This window comes from Sesamum indicum, linkage group LG6 (assembly GCF_000512975.1).
Source record: "Sesamum indicum cultivar Zhongzhi No. 13 linkage group LG6, S_indicum_v1.0, whole genome shotgun sequence".
In the NCBI taxonomy this organism is placed as follows: Eukaryota; Viridiplantae; Streptophyta; class Magnoliopsida; order Lamiales; family Pedaliaceae; genus Sesamum; species Sesamum indicum.
The window spans coordinates 20,223,670-20,240,099 of NC_026150.1; the positions used below are offsets into that span (position 1 = coordinate 20,223,670).

General features: G+C 38.2%; 3 protein-coding genes across 5 annotated transcripts; all 3 read left to right on the forward strand.

Moving 5' to 3' along the window:
- LOC105165213 (exopolygalacturonase clone GBGE184) lies at window positions 238–3,425 on the forward strand. Its single transcript, XM_011084144.2, has 5 exons — window positions 238–507; window positions 1,533–1,838; window positions 1,967–2,256; window positions 2,368–2,587; window positions 2,737–3,425. Exons 1-5 carry the CDS (start codon window positions 319–321, stop codon window positions 2,965–2,967), a joined length of 1,236 nt encoding a protein of 411 aa, XP_011082446.1. The 5' UTR covers window positions 238–318; the 3' UTR covers window positions 2,968–3,425.
- On the forward strand, window positions 3,736–12,303 carry LOC105165214 (glyoxysomal fatty acid beta-oxidation multifunctional protein MFP-a). Of its 3 annotated transcripts, XM_011084147.2 has the most exons (19): window positions 3,736–4,062; window positions 5,006–5,077; window positions 5,148–5,213; window positions 5,298–5,351; window positions 5,429–5,496; window positions 6,474–6,555; window positions 7,556–7,611; window positions 7,686–7,988; window positions 8,067–8,153; window positions 8,655–8,829; window positions 8,915–9,036; window positions 9,793–9,956; window positions 10,029–10,140; window positions 10,246–10,283; window positions 10,611–10,732; window positions 10,871–10,995; window positions 11,298–11,446; window positions 11,523–11,661; window positions 12,064–12,303. In XM_011084147.2, exons 1-19 carry the CDS (start codon window positions 3,972–3,974, stop codon window positions 12,100–12,102), a joined length of 2,064 nt encoding a protein of 687 aa, XP_011082449.1. In that variant the 5' UTR covers window positions 3,736–3,971; the 3' UTR covers window positions 12,103–12,303. The 3 variants fall into 3 exon arrangements, with proteins under 3 accessions (XP_011082449.1, XP_011082447.1, XP_011082448.1); XM_011084145.2 differs by having other exon boundaries at window positions 3,737–4,062; window positions 10,029–10,283; XM_011084146.2 differs by having other exon boundaries at window positions 3,737–4,062; window positions 10,029–10,283; window positions 12,067–12,303.
- On the forward strand, window positions 13,060–16,120 carry LOC105165215 (exocyst complex component SEC15B). The gene has a single exon (XM_011084148.2). The coding sequence runs from the start codon at window positions 13,319–13,321 to the stop codon at window positions 15,719–15,721; it is 2,403 nt and encodes an 800-aa protein (XP_011082450.1). The 5' UTR covers window positions 13,060–13,318; the 3' UTR covers window positions 15,722–16,120.

The window sequence follows — 16,430 nt, forward strand, 5'->3', positions numbered from 1 at the left end:
ACTTAGCTACGGACTTAATTCCGTTGTAATATTATTCGTATTATATGTCTTCTGTTTTGTTTTTTGTATTGGTTTTTCGATTAATTACGATCACAAACAAATGAATGAAGTGCAAGAAAGAATAATTTTGAATCATAGGATTAATGAAGGGAGGTGGCTAAACGAGCAATAAGCAATGCCGCATATAAAAACGGTAGGAACGGGCAGAAGCCGACGGTATTCAAACACGTATATATATATGTACATTCACATGTACTAGCATCCGGAAAACCATCGCAACCTTCATCATTAGACAAAATTTATCTTTAAGGTTGCGTTATGGTAAATCCCGGAGGTGGTCGCGGGACCGTCGAGGCATGCCTTGTTCTGGGCATCGCATGCTTGCTCGCGCTGAGCGGGGTCCGTTGCGACCAGCTCCTGCATCCCCCTCGTCGCTTAGGTGGTGAGGCAGTTTTTGATGTTACCAAATTCGGGGCTGTAGCCGATGGCTCAACAGACAGTGCGATTGTAAGATATACTGTTCCTCTTGAAAGAAACTACATGCAGGCTGCAGCATATGCATATGCGTTACTTTTTGAAAACCCTTTTTTTGGGGAGGGGGAATAAGCAATTAAATACTTTTGGTATGTCAGAAAATAATTGAAAAAAAATGCAAGTATTCTTTTGTAATATTGCAAATGAGCAAATTATTCTCTTATTCAAAAACAATAATTTACCTATCTGTATTTGAAAAACGTAGCAATTTAAGGGAGGTAAATTATTTAATTTTAAAAAATGAAGGGAGATAAATCATTATTATTTTTTTCATAGAGGGGTAATTTTTCATTTGCAATATCACATGAAAACAAATTGCATTAAACCCAAAACTAATATGCCCCTCCCAATTTTATGGTCTAATTGTATTTTTCGTCCTCTAATTATGCATGTCTGGCGTTTAAGTCCTTTCATATTGTTAGAGTTGCAAAATAGTTTTATAAATTTTCAATATTCGTGAATTTAGGACATAATTTGGTCAAAAAATTTAAAATTTGTCGCAAGTATTCTGCCTAGGCACATGAAATGATGCATGTTTTCTGAATTCGTTAAAATTGAGAATGTACAGGATTATTTTACAGTTCTAACAATATAAATAACTAATATACCACACATTGATGATGAGAGGATGGCAAATGCAGTTAATTCGAACTTTATAGAAAAAATTATACGAGAGTTGAATATCTTTTTGAATAGAAAAATAGCAAACTGCTACACTTTGAAAAATGAAGCAATTATCTCTGTATCTAATTAAACCATTAATGGGAGATAATTTGCATCATTTTCTAAAGCACATGAAATAATTTACTGATTTTTTATAGGAGATTTTTAGCTTATTTTACATATCACATAGGATAAATTGCAATTTAACCCTTTTTCTGAAAAATATTATGCTTATGGTTAACCAATTAATTATGTTCCCCATAAAAAAAAAAAACCAATTAATTATGTTCCCATTCCAAAAAAAAAAAAAAACAATTAATTATGTTCATCGACAGGCGTTGATTAGGGCTTGGAAAGCAGCATGCAACTCTAATGGAGCAGCAAAGCTTTTGATCCCTCGTGGGGAATTCGCGGCAGGAGAGGTTTTATTCACGGGGCCCTGCATAGCTAAGAAACCTATCACCATCGAAATCCAAGGAAATCTGTTGGCGTACGAGGATCCCAGCGCCTACACAGGTGGCGCTTGGATAATGCTGGAAAAAGTCGACGGCGCCGTCCTAAAAGGCGGCGGAACCATCAACGGCCGCGGAAAGATGCTTTGGCAGTATGCGGAAACTAAAGACGGCCCTCCTCTTCCAGTCGTAAGTTCACCTACCTGTCTTCTTTCTCATTTAAATTCATCCGACAAGTTGAGAAAAAACCAAAAGAAGAAGGTAATAACAATTTCTAAGCTGTCGGGTGTTGGTTTTTGTTGCATATTCGATCGCAGTCTTTCGTGTTCCAGACAGTACAAAACGCGCAAATGAGCAACCTGAATTTCGTGGACAGCATGGGTTTCCACGTCAAGGTTACGGACAGTAGCAATGTTGACATTAAAAACATCAAAATCCGGGCTCCCGGAAAGAGCCCGAACACCGACGGGATCCACTTGAGCAGTGCTATAAATGTTAACATTACTGACTCCATAATCGGGACAGGAGACGACTGCGTTTCCATCGGTCACGGCACCTATAACATTCTCGTCGCCAGAATTATCTGTGGCCCTGGACATGGCCTCAGGTACAGTACTGCTTCCATTTGCGCGCCTAGTTCGGAAAATGGCAATACCCTTATATCTACTACTTTGATTATCGGTCTAATTCTTGGTCTCAATCGTGTATTTGATGCCAGTGTCGGCAGCCTGGGGAAACGCCCGACCGAGACAAATCTGAAAGGACTGACCATAATCAACTGTACACTCGTTGGTACAACAAACGGTGCAAGAATCAAAACCTACCATGCATCTCCCCGGATCCAAGCAACCAGCATTCTTTTCCAAGATATCTTGATGGAAAGAGTTAAAAACCCGATCATCATCGATCAGCATTATGACTCAAAAAGAAGGCCAGAGGTGAAAACATATAAATTTACGTCTTAATTTCGTTTATTAAATTGTCGTTCGGATTCAAATCCTTCCAGCTCAATTGATTACTACGAAACTTGTTCACAGTTTGTGCATATTCTTGACGTTTTCGTGGTCTTGGAAATTTGTTTTGCCAGCAATCGAGTGTGAAGCTGAGTGACATTCACTTCAGAAACATAAGAGGAAGCACGATTTCAAAAGTTCCAGTGAAACTGAATTGCAGTTCCATGTTCCCTTGTCAAGGCGTTGAATTGGCGGACATCAATTTGACACCATTTGGTCCAATTGGCCCTCTCACATCTGCATGCTCCAATGCTAAGTTCTTCATTAGAGGAAAACTCAACCCTCCTGCCCCTGTCTGCAAATAGAGTTTCTTTTCTAAAAAAATGCAAGCAACTCCTGCCATTCTGTAAATGAACAAATTAATCCTTTATGGAAAAAAAATAATAATTTACATCCCTGTATTTTTTAAAATGACGTAGTTTATCTTCCTAAACAGAGAGATAAATTGTTTCATTTTAAAAAATAATAAGGAGTAAATTGCTCCTTTTGTTTTTCATAAGGGATCATTCACAATATTACAGGGGTAAATTGCATTAGACCCGTTACCTTTCACTGCCATTCCTCTTCCAAATAGCATAATTCATGTTCTCAAAAAATAGAAAAAGAAATTTAACATAATACATATGTATACCTAGAAAAATTTTGCTTTTTCACATTTTTTGTTAACATAATTGATTTAAGGATGGCAATTGTGAGCCTCGGACAATGTACAACTGCTGAAATATATATACTGAATAAAGAAAAAGACAATTCAGATCTTACACCTTGCCTGTTTCATTGTCTAATTATTATGCTATACCCTTCCTAATATGTGTACCATATGTACGTAATAATTCAACAACGATTCACATTACAAGAAATAAGTTATTTAGTGATAATAAATATTAGAATTTTGTCACAATAGTTAGGTCACTAATACAGAAAATTACCTTCTAGAGGGATTAATTTAAAATAAATTAAAAAATAGAGATTATTTTAAAATTAAAATCAAATATTAGGGACTAAAATGAAATTTACCACATAATTGGTCTCTTTATTTATTTATTTATTTATTTTTTATGACAAGGCACATAATTGGTCTGAATACACAGTTAACCAAGCATAATTTAAATGGGCCCTAAGGCCCAACTGTGGGCGATGTTTCATTTCGAATAAAAGCAATTACGGCTGGAGTTAAAAAATAATTGAAGCAGCGCCAAAAGGGAATATTTTGGACCAGAGTCGGCAAATATTCTGCTGAACTGCAAATCCATCACTCTTACTCCTCTACTGCCACCGGGAACCACCACAAACCACCGAGAAGCGCGAGATGCTTGGAAGAACGACAGTGGAGGTCAGAGCAGACGGGGTGGCCGTCGTCACTATCAATAATCCACCTCTCAATCTGCTGTCTGTTGACGGTATCTTTTACTCCGTTGACCTTTCATCTTTATTTTTCTTACTCTCTTGTTCTGTACATGATTATAGTGATGCGTGGAATTAGCGGTTAGGTCGATAGACTCCACATTTTTGCGTTCCAGGTCAAGTGGTCTAGAAATGATGTTTTAGCACTGGTACTCAAGCGTGCTCGACCTTCCACGATGTTGAAAAGGAATTGGTTGGTCCTAAGTTTTAATTATTATGCTTAAGAATCAAGTATGTGAACGAGTTCAGGATCCTGGTCTGAATTCTCAGAAATCATGGAGAAGGTTGCGGTGACGCGCCAAATAGTATGGGGAGCACATATTGCATCTCATAGTCATGTTAGTTCATGACTTCGTGTAGCAGAAGCTCAGAGTCTTCATTTCCGATGCTTTAATAATGTTGTCCGCTTGGTGTCTGCTTATTTTTTTTTTATTCTTTCCCAGCTTGATTAAGTTGATTAGAGCTAATCATGATTAGCTTAGCTCAAATATATTCGGGAGATAAAAGTTCACAACGCTTATATATTGAGGAATAGTGACCAGGAATTTTTTTATGTGAATTTAGATAGACTCAAATGGTTATTGGAAGTTTGCATTCACAAGATAAAGAAATCATTACATAAGACCGAAGGTGACTGATGATGGAGAGAACTGGAAAATCAGGCTTATCAACCCATTAAGAAAGGGTTACAATTGTTTAGTGAGTGTGGCTTAACATATAGAGTCCACTGTAGTTCATATTCATTCAAAGAAATCCAAATGATTCTTTTTTTTTGGGTCCCCAAACAACATACCTTATACATCAATTCACATACATTAATTAGTCTAAAATGTCCAGCAATTATGATCTTGTCCAAAATAATGTCTTTGCTTGTCTAATCAGTCTCTTCCTGTTTCCTTTCATGCTTTGGAATTTTCATAACATGTTTGTATTTCCTAGTGATACTTAGCTTAAAGGAGAGTATTGAAGGAGCTCTAATAAGAGATGATGTGAAAGCGATTGTAGTTACTGGTGAGATTGCTGATTATCTAGTTTGTTAAAATGATTTTATTGTGAATCTAATACCCTAATTTGCAAACAGGTTCAAGAGGAAAGTTCTCTGCAGGATTCGACGTGACAGCTTTTGGTGGTTCTCAAGGGAAAAAGAGTAAGATAAGCTACATATATGTTTTTCATCTCAAAGTACCTCAGTTCAGTTTATGTATTTCTAAGAGATATGATGCTGTGACAGCAAAAATGGAGCTCGGATTTATGTCAATCCAAATTGTCACTGATACTTTGGAAGGTATTACTTTGACCATCTTCAGTTATTTTAGCAGATATATTGGTTTTCTTTCTGACCATTAACTTTTTCCACTGTAGCTGCAAGAAAGCCCTTTGTAGCTGCTATTGAAGGACCTGCTTTTGGTGGTGGACTGGAAATTGCTCTTGTACAAATGATACCGTCTTTCAGTAGCTTTCTCCCTTCCTATTGTTACTCTCTTCTCTTTTCCATGGATTCTTTTAACTATAAAATGTTACTATTTTGGTCAAATCTACATATTACATTTAGTTATACGTCAAACACACAATCCCATGAGCTTTCAGTTGTATATTAACCCCTTCATGTGTTTTGCCATTCCTGTAATTGATGGCATTATTGGAGATCAGAAACAGATAATATTGGCCTCAAAGAGTGTAAAAGAAAATTCAAGACAAGGAATTCCACAGTTTAAAGATCAGTAGGGCCAATCTTCTCTTTCACAAACCAGCAAATACTTGCCATATGATCATCATTATTACTGTAAATGGTACTGTTTTTGTACCTCTTTGACATGCAGTAATTGAATCACCCACTAACTTCATATCAAATCCCAACAAATGTTTGGTTACTTTACAAGTTGGTAATCCATGAAGCTACTAGAATGAGCCTGTGGGAGAGATATCACAAGAGATCCAGATCTGGCAATTAGTTTGCAAAATATTCTGAGTGTTGATCCTAGTAATAACTATGACTTATTTCTCTAGCCTCCGGCATGATTGATGGTTCCACTGTTGGCTTGATGTCCAATGTTTGGTTTATAGAGAGTGGTGGCATTTTGATGATAAATGTTTGGCGATGGGTTTAAAAGTGCTATAATGTGTTGGTTGGGGTTTGGAAATGGTTTAGTCTTTGATAGTTTTTCTGGTTGATAGTGGCAACAGCAGTTCAGTGCCTGAGCCTAAATGTCAGAGTCATAGCTGACGTATAGTAGGAGGGAGAGCGCTTTATGTGAATATTTTGTTTGCATTGATCAGCCAGATTAACCTCAATTTAAGAGTATACCATGGTCAAGTGATGCAATTATAAGTTAAGTAGGGCTCACGAGGCTGAGGAATGATCCTAAGGGATAAAATGTGTTTGTCCCTAATCATTGTTTCTTTTCAGGCATGTCACGCTCGCATATCGACTTCCTCTGCACAGCTGGGTCTTACTGAGCTTCAGTACGGGATTCTTCCGGGACTTGGAGGTACTGTAAGTTTAAATGTGGGATAAGATTTTTGGGTGCCTCAAACATCTTCTTCCCACGAACCTATTTGTTATTGCTTTTCTTGTTTTATACTTTCTGTTCTGCCTCTGATGAAAGATCTTTTTGTTTTGGAACTTATGAGTTACATAAAGCATGCCTTCAAGTTTTATTTTGCCTGATGATCATGTTTTGGATGCAGCAGGGAAGTAAAATTAGGGGCCAATTTCTGACAGATACCATTTTTCTCTTTCCAAAAGTGATACTATTTTATACAGGATATATTAAAAGTTTCATTCCTGCAATTATGTCTAGAGAAATAGTTATAACTCAATGTACTTTGGTACTCCCCTTTGTTCATATAGATAGGATGGGCCTATGTGTTCCATTTTTAACTGTGTCCTTAATGTGGTTCCCGAGATGTGGGCTGTGAGGCAACAATAGCCTGAAAACTGATTTTCATTGAGTTTTGTCTTATAACATAACTAATGCCTCCATTACAAATGTTATGTGTTTGGTCAGATGTCCAATTATTTCAAACTTTGTTTTGAGGTGAGGGGAAGGTGCAGTGTCTGACACTGATCATGGAGATGTTTGAACTTGTTGATAAGCGGGTTCAGTGATTCTCCTAGGAACTTGACTCAGCCATTGAGGCAAAGTGAGGATGACATAGTTAGTAGTGGAGTCCATATTGCAACAGAGCGTTGCTTGCAAGCCCTGTTACCATTGACCCCAGGCTTGATTGAAGGGAAGAGAGGATGAAATTTGCTGATATTCATTTTTGACAAGTCAAGAGAAAGGAAAAAAAATCCCCAATTTAGTTGTGCCACATGTTACATCTATGATACACGCCTGTCTGTTATGCTTCCCTGACAGACTCTCCATTGAAGTATCTAGCTTAACCCTTCTTAAGTAGCCTGCCATTTGTTGAAATATGATATAATGCTTGTATTTTGTTGATCATATTGCACAGTATTGGTTGTTGAAATGTGGTTTGCTCCAGGAACTCAGAGGCTTCCACGGCTTGTTGGCCTCTCAAAAGCTCTTGAAATGATTTTGGTATGAAATCTTGTGTTCTTTTTCAAGTTTTTAGCTATTGCCCTGCAGATCTTAATAACTTGGTGTATCATCAGATGTCAAAGCGAGTAGAAGGGAAGGAGGCTCGAACTTTATCTCTCGTGGATGCCATTGCTCCAGCAGATAAGCTTCTTGAACTAGCTTGTCAATGGGCTTTGGACATAGTAGAGTGTAGAAGACCATGGATGATCAGTCTTTATAGAACTGACAAGTTAGAAACCCTGGCAGAAGCTAGGGCAATACTTAACTCCGCCAGACTTGAAGTCCAGAGACAAAATCCAAATGTAGTGCACCCATTAGTATGCATTGATGTCATTGGACAGGGCATTGTTTCAGGTCCTCGTAAAGCACTGTGGAAGGTAATATACGCTTCACTTTACTCTGCTGTGGTGCATCCTCCTAGGTGCAGTTTATGACAATGCACCTTCTCCTATCAGGAAGCAGAAGCTCTTCAAGAACTTCGGCAATCTAGTACATGCAGAAGTCTAGTTCACGTGTTTTTCGCGCAACGCCAAATTATTAAGGTTCTGCAATGTCTGAGATTTTTTCTCTGATCAACTGTTGGATAGAAATTTGATGATGATTTATATGATTCAACTCTCTGATCAATCTCAGAAGTCTAGTTGTAACTTTACTTTAAAAGTTGTAACTTTACTTTAAATAACATAATTCAGTCCTACCAATGCAATAGTTGATCAACTAAATCTAATGCTAATAAAGTTTTTATGTTGTTTCTATGCTCTGGGTAGATGACTGAAATTCAATACTCTGATTAAATGGCTGAATAATCAAAAGTGAGGATCTTGACTCTAAATGTTGAGATACAAGACATATTTTGGGTCAAAATCAAGTATGATAATGTTTGCAGCAAGCGTCAAATGCTGTAGATGTAAACAGAAATGCAAGTTTGCAATTTAGTGGTCATATCTGTTTTTTTTTGTTGCAATATTGGGAGGCAGATTTACTAAAGGATCTTCTGATCCAACTCTATATTTGTTTTCTTGTATCTTTGGACACTGGTACAGATTCCTGTCATTTCTAAGATGAATTTGCTGCCAAGAAAAATAGTGAAGGTTGCTGTTGTCGGTGGGGGATTGATGAGCTCTGAAATAGCAACCATGTTGATTCTTAGTAATTACCAAGTCATTCTGAAAGAGACGAACAAGAAGCATCTCATAGATGCAATCAGTAGAGTCAAAGGTGAGCTTCCTTCATGACTTCATTATTGCTCTAATTGTTTTTTGGTGGAAAATTTGAATAAGAAGCTATTGTAATTCTGTGACAGAAAATTTGCAAAATCGTGTCAAGAATGGAAGGGCAACTCAAGAGGGCCTTGAAAAATCTCTCAGCCTATTGGAGGGGGTTCTTGATTATGACAAGTTTAAGGATGTTGATTTAGTTATAGAGGTAGAACACTATTTGGAAACTGTTTGCAGTTCTAGAATTGTTTTTCCTGCTCAGTTTATCTTACAAACATTATTTGACACATCCTGTGTGTGACTGCTGCATGGGCAAACAGATTAGTAATGCATAGTAGAAGCGGGGAATCGAAGAAGCTGTCTATTAGAATTTTTTTGGCTTTCCATTTTCTGTTGAGCAATCAGTCCACAAGAAGTAATTGCAGCAAAACATCATGCATTTTTAAGCAAGGTGTTTTCAGTTGGGTGGATCAGATGAAAGGCCACCATGGAACCTTAGAAGTCTTTTCTAAAAGAGATTGTATAGAAGTTGATTAAAAAAAACTGGCTCCATTTTTGCTCTGGGCAACTTGTCTATGGTCCTGTAAATTGCTATCCCGGACACTTTATGGACAAATCATTTTTCTTCAAATGTCAATCCTTCTGGCAGTGTATTTTAGATTATGCATCTCTGATTAGGTATGCTGGTACGTTATACAACTCTATCTTCTGGGCATATTAACCTAACAAGTCTGATTCTCAAGGTATTTTTAGAGTTTAAGACTGCAATATGTGGGGGAAACTAAAAAGATGAAAGTATGGGAGGAAATGCAGTAAAGAATAGCTGAAACATTAAGGTGTTCTATCCCACCATGTTAGCACATTCAACATATTACTTGTGGTAATGAAAAGTATGGTTAAAATATGTTGAAATTGCATTTTGCAACTTCCCAAGATTGGTCTCCTTTTTCTATACTTTGGGCAGGCGGAATCTGAAAGTTTGTCGCTGAAGCAAGAGATTTTTTCTAATCTTGAGAAGTGCTGTCCTCTACATTGCATTTTTACCAGTAATATCTCAACATTCAGTGTGAAATTGGTCGGAGAAAGGACCAAAAGCCAACATCGGATTGCTGGGATCCACTTTTTCTGGTAATATAGTGTTAAACAATTGTTGTTACTCCATGGATTTGTTTTGAATTCTTCCTCACCATTTGGATGCAGCCTTTCTCCTGTCATGCCTCTTATGGAAATAGTTCATACTGAATGCACATCGCCTCAAGTAATTGTTGATTTAATAGACTTTGGGAGAAAAATGAGGAAAACCCCAATTATGGTCAGTGACCGGAAAGGCTATACCGTCAATAGCATGCTCCTCACATATTTGCATGTAGCAATACTACTCGCTGAACGAGGTGTTGATGTTTACCGCATTGATCAGGTTCTCAAAAGCTTTGGGATGCAAGTGGGTCCATTTAGGTAAGCTGGATATGCTGTCCAATTAGACTTTGTAAATTCCAATTACTGATGCTTGAGTCCATAATTAGTGGAACAGCATTATAACCAGAATCATAACGACGGAAACAAATATGTGGCTTCTTTCTCATGTACTCACGCCTAAGGGCTGCAAGTCTGAAGTTTGTCTCTCTTCTAAATACTTGGCAGATAGACAAACTTTTTCTCTCATTTGTAGAACTTTTAGGATATGCATGAGCGCTACTTCAATTGATGTTCCAGATGCTATCAATTTCTGCTCTTCTTGTTCAGCCAATAATTCCTCTGTTTGTATCTCGATGAATTATACAGGATGCTTGATGTGGTTGGACTTCAAGTTTTTGTGGTGATTAGTAAGAAATTTGTTGAGAGTCTCCCAGATAGGTCCTACAAATCTCAACTGATTCCTAGTTTACAGCAAGATAACCGTAAAGGTAACTTACCCACCTTACAGGACGTTGTAATCTTTCTAGTTGATCTTTTTTGAGTATTGCAATGTTTTTGTCTATGGTGAAGTCTGTAGGGAAGTTTTGGGCTTGTATTGATAATGTTACTCATGGCTTCTATACCAGGCGAACGTAGTGGTAAGGGTTTCTACAACTATGACAACTGTGGCAAGGCCAGCCCAGACCCCAAGCTCTCAAGGTACATGAAAACAGCTAGGGATGCGTCAAATGTGACTTTTATCGACTCCGAGGTTGCTTTCTCTCTCTCTCTCTCTCTCTCTCTTCCCCCATTCCCTCATTTATCTATCCCCTCCTGCTGATAGTCTTGCATGCATTGAATTGGTGGCTAACAAAGTCCACCAACGGGAAATCTTTCCTAGGGCCCTAGATGTCGGTCTTCCTAGGCCTAGATAAACACATGGGCAAATGCACTTTGCAGTTGCCCATGATTTCTGGTTGATGAACGTTTACACATTTTTTCCCAAATTTCTGAAGTGTTTTTTAGCTATAAATCCATGAAGTTATTAACATTCCTTTTCTCTGACTTGTACAGCTGACAAAGTTGTCTGATAGTGAGATTGTTGAGATGATACTTTTTCCTGCTTTAAACGAAGCATGTCGTATGATTTCAGATGGTGTTGTAATTAGATCATCTGATCTGGATGTTGCCTCTGTCCTGGGAATGGGGTTCCCAGCATACAGGTTTGCCCTCGCACCCTCCTTTCTCCACTTTCTTTCCTTGAACTGATAAGATATGACTCGGTATCAACTGAACCAGGGGAGGAATCATTTACTGGTCTGATTCCTTTGGCTCCACTTATATATGCTCAAGATTGGAGAAATGGTCAAAGGAATATGGAGTCTTTTTCAGGCCTTGCGACTACATAATGGAGCGATCTGCAAAGAGCATATCTCTAGTGAGTAATATAAATCCTTGCTAAACTGACTCTTACGGTGCTTGTTTGCTTACTTTGAAAGTTTCACACATTTTTCATCACCATGGTAGTTACCAAATTGTGCGAGTAGCCTTTGTTGATGGTAAGGTTACCGCCTACAAAATCAATCAAAGCTATCTCTTGGGTTGACCTTTAATGACCTTGATGAAACTTGACCAATTCCAACTGCCCAATTCTACTTTTCCTACAAGAAGGGAGAGATAATGCCAGTTCAATTAATTGGTTGTTGGCCCTACTGACAACAAATGTGTCTTGTTAAAAATTCGAGAACTGCCAATTTCTTTTGTTATTCTTGCCTATTCATACCTAATCTCCTTTTATTGTTTTTATTTGTGAAGTTCTGATAGATCTATGATTTTTTAGCAGACCAGTGAAACCAGGCAGGCTAAGTCCCAGCTGTAATCCCTATTTTATAAGCTGATGAGCCGTTGGGACTTGGGAGTTGATTGCTGCAGTGGATGCTCAAGTCCAGAAAATAGGAGCTGCTTAAGAGAGCACATACCCATTACTCCCTCATTGCTCTTTTTTAACTTTCTGTTTTTCAATCTTCACCTGGTTTTAAACAAACCTCAAAAGAAAATAAATTCCTAGATGTTTTATTTAATGGAAAATGTGAATAAATAATTAATTATAAAAGAAACTATCATTATAGGGTTTTTAAAAATGATGAAATTTTAACAAGTAAATTACAATCATTAATATCAAGTATTTGTATCTAACAACAACTGACGACGCAATCGATCATATATTAATTATTAGTATTAGATAATTATATCTAATTAATATTTATTATTAAAATAAAACAAAAAATTACTATTAAAGTAGGCTAATGTTTGACACATTGGTGGAGTTTGAATTTATAATTTCAGAGTCATAGGGTCTCAATTTCGACAAATGGCGACGATTATATTATTGAGAGTAGTCTTCTCTTTCTATAGACTGGCCTGGCGGGGAACAATCAAATTTTTCATTACAAATTACAAAAGAATTTATTGGGCTATTTTGCTATTATAAATTTACGTACGATAAATTATACTATTCTTTTTTAAATTTGTCATGATTATAAATATTTCTTTATTATTTGAAAAGTTGCAATAACCTCATAAAAATATCTCTTACAATTGACTGTCATAATGAAGTATTTATTAGGGTATTTATAATTTTATAATATATTTATAATTTTTTAAATAACAAGAGATTTTGTAATTATAACAAATTTTAGAAACAGTCGTTTTAATTTATTATTTTATGTATTTATAACATAACTATATGCATTTAGGAAAGTGGAATCGTTAGTAGAGAAAATCATCAGTCAGTGGCTCCCCAAGCAGATAAATAGTTTCAGACACGGCTCTCATTTGTTATTTGCTCATATGCCAAATTCCCAATTAAGAATGTGATTGAGTTTCTTCCATATTGTAATGAGAACTGAGGAGGAATTACTCCTAATTTAAGTGGCATTTTAGTCAAACAAAAATAGAGAATAATTGTCTAACATCGTTTCCCCGTTCCCCATTTTCCTTCAACACCCCATTCTCTCTAAATCCCCTCCGCCTTTAACGGCCCCCTCACTAGCGGTTACTGTCATAACGAGAGCAGAAGAAATCTACCGGCGGCGATGACCTCAACGAAGACTCGTCGGAGAATTGTTCCCGCTGCGGCGGAGAACGGAGATACGGCCGACAAACAGGACCAGCTCCTCCTATCGTCAGCCATCTGCAACGGAGAAGATCTCGGCTCCTTCGTTCGAAAAGCTTTCGCCTCGGGGAAACCCGAAACCCTGCTCCACCATCTCAAACACTTCACAAAATCCAAAGAATCGGAGATCGAAGACGTCTGCCGTGCTCACTATCAGGACTTCATTGTGGCCGTTGATGATCTCCGATCCCTCTTATCCGATGTCGATTCACTGAAATCCTCACTTTCCAACTCCAACAACAAGCTTCAGAACGTCGCTGTTCCCCTTCTGACTTCTCTTGACGCCTATGTCGAAGCCAAAAACAAGTGCTCCAATATCGCGCTTGCGATAAGTTCCCTCAGCACGTGCGTTCAGCTCATGGAGCTTTGCTCGCGGGCAAATTTTCATCTCACAAAAAATAACTTCTACATGGCGTTGAAGTGCTTGGACTCGATTGAGACCAATTTTCAGGACAAAACGCCGTCGGCCACTCTGAAAAGAATGTTGGAGAAGCAGATCCCTGCGATTAGGGCTCACATAGAGAGGAAAGTCAGTAAAGAGTTTGGGGATTGGCTTGTAGAGATCCGAATAGTGAGCCGAAATTTAGGTCAGCTAGCCATTGGACAAGCATCAGCGGCTCGTCAGAGAGAAGAAGAGCTTCGGATTAAGCAGCGCCAAGCTGAGGAGCAAAGCCGGCTTAGCTTGAGGGATTGTGTTTACGCATTAGAAGAAGAAGAGGATGATGAGATTGACGGAGTTGTTGATGGGAGCAACGGCGTGAATGGAATTTCAGGGTTTGATTTGACGCCGTTGTACAGGGCTTATCATATACATCAGACTCTAGGACTCGAGGATAGGTTTAAGCAGTATTATTTTGAGAACAGGAAGTTGCAGTTGACATCTGATTTCCAAGTATCCTCAATGACTCCTTTTCTCGAGTCGCACCAGACTTTTTTTGCACAAATTGCAGGGTTTTTTATTGTGGAGGATCGGGTTTTGAGGACAGGAGGAGGGTTGATATCGAAGATGGAAGTTGAGAATCTGTGGGATACTGCAGTAAGCAAGATGTGTTCAGTGTTGGAGGATCAGTTTTCTAGGATGCAAACTGCAAATCATCTGTTGTTGATTAAGGATTATGTGAGTTTGCTTGGTGTCACATTGCGTAGATTTGGTTATCCAATTGATGCTTTGCTCGATGTATTAAGCAAGCATAGGGATAAGTATCACGAGTTGTTGTTGTCTGATTGTCGTAAGCAATTTGCTGAGGCTCTCGCAGCAGATAAGTTTGAGCAGATGTACATGAAGAAAGAGTATGAGTATTCAATGAATGTTCTTTCATTTCAGATACAGACTTCGAACATCATGCCAGCGTTTCCATATGTTGCACCATTCTCATCTACTGTTCCTGATTGCTGTAGAATTGTACGGTCGTTTATTGAGGATTCAGTGAGTTTCATGTCATATGGTGGGCAGCTTGAGTTTTTTGATGTGGTTAAGAAGTACCTGGACAGGCTCTTGACTGAGGTCTTGGATGGGGCTTTGTTAAAAGTGATTAATAGCTCAATCGGTGGGGTTACCCAGGCTATGCAGATGGCTGCAAATATGGCAGTTTTTGAGCGTGCTTGTGATTTTTTCTTCCGTCATGCTGCACAGCTCTCAGGGATTCCTTTGAGGATAGCAGAGAGAGGCAGGAGGCAGTTTCCTCTGATCAAAGCCCGCGATGCGGCTGAAGAGACACTCTCCGGGTTGCTGAAGCAAAAGGTTGATGGATTTCTGTCTTTGATTGAAAATGTGAATTGGATGGCTGATGATCCTCCACAAGGTGGTAATGAATATGCAAATGAGGTGATTATTTTCCTGGAAACATTGGTTTCAACTGCACAGCAGGTTTTGCCTGTTCAGGTGCTGAAGCGGGTTTTGCAAGACGTTCTTGCTCATATATCAGAAATGATTGTTGGGGCTTTACTTGGGGAATCAGTTAAAAGGTTCAATATTAATGCTATTATGGGGCTTGATGTCGATGTTCGGCTGTTGGAATCATTTGCAGAGAACCAAGCTCCTCTTTTGTCGGAGGCAGAAGCAAATCAATTGAAATCAGGACTTGCCGAGTCGAGGCAAATGGTCAATTTGCTTCTAAGCAATCATCCCGAGAACTTCTTGAATCCAGTTATCAGAGAGAGAAGTTACAATGCACTGGACTATCGGAAAGTGGTTTCCATCTCTGAGAAATTAAGGGATCAATCAGATCGGTTATTTGGTTCTTTTGGAACGAGAGGGGCTAAGCAAAATCCTAAGAAGAAATCTCTGGACGCATTGATTAAAAGACTGAAGGACGTCAACTGAAATGCTAAAAGTGTATGTTCCTTGTATCCTGTTTTATTCACTAGAATTACTTGATTGCTAGTAATTGTTCACAATTATTGCATAGTTTTCACTAGAACAATTTGTAACAATTCTTGTACGTATTATTACCGTCAATTTTCCCACATTTTTGTTGTATTCAATTCTTCAGAAACTTGATCGTTAATACTCTGAGTTATGTCTTTGTTGACATTATTATTTTGGAGCTGCAGTAGGAAATTGATCAAATGCTGATGGACAACAAGCTCGTTTTAGTTGATATTGGTTAGATTTTGGTGTATTCCTACTGGACACTTTTCCTTTTAGGAGCCATTTCCTTAATGTATTTCTCTGTTTGATCATACACTTTGTTTCCTGATTATCCAACATCTCCTTGATTTCTTTCTGCTTGATCATATTCTCTCATTATTTCCTGGAAACAAACTGAATACACTATGAAGTGATTTTTGGGTTACAAGTTCCTTAGCATGCCCAGAGCAGAGTCTAGGTCAACTGCTCGGATGGATGTATCCGAGCTAAACCCAACTACGCAAAGGGGTTTGGAGACAAAACCTTTTTGCTTTTATCTGTGTTGTTTATGATTGAACATGCAGTGTAGAGTAGTTGTTAAAGCCAGCCACAGGGAATCCAAACATATGGAGAAATAGAAGCAATCAGAACGTGGACAGCTTGACATCAACAACAGCTGGAT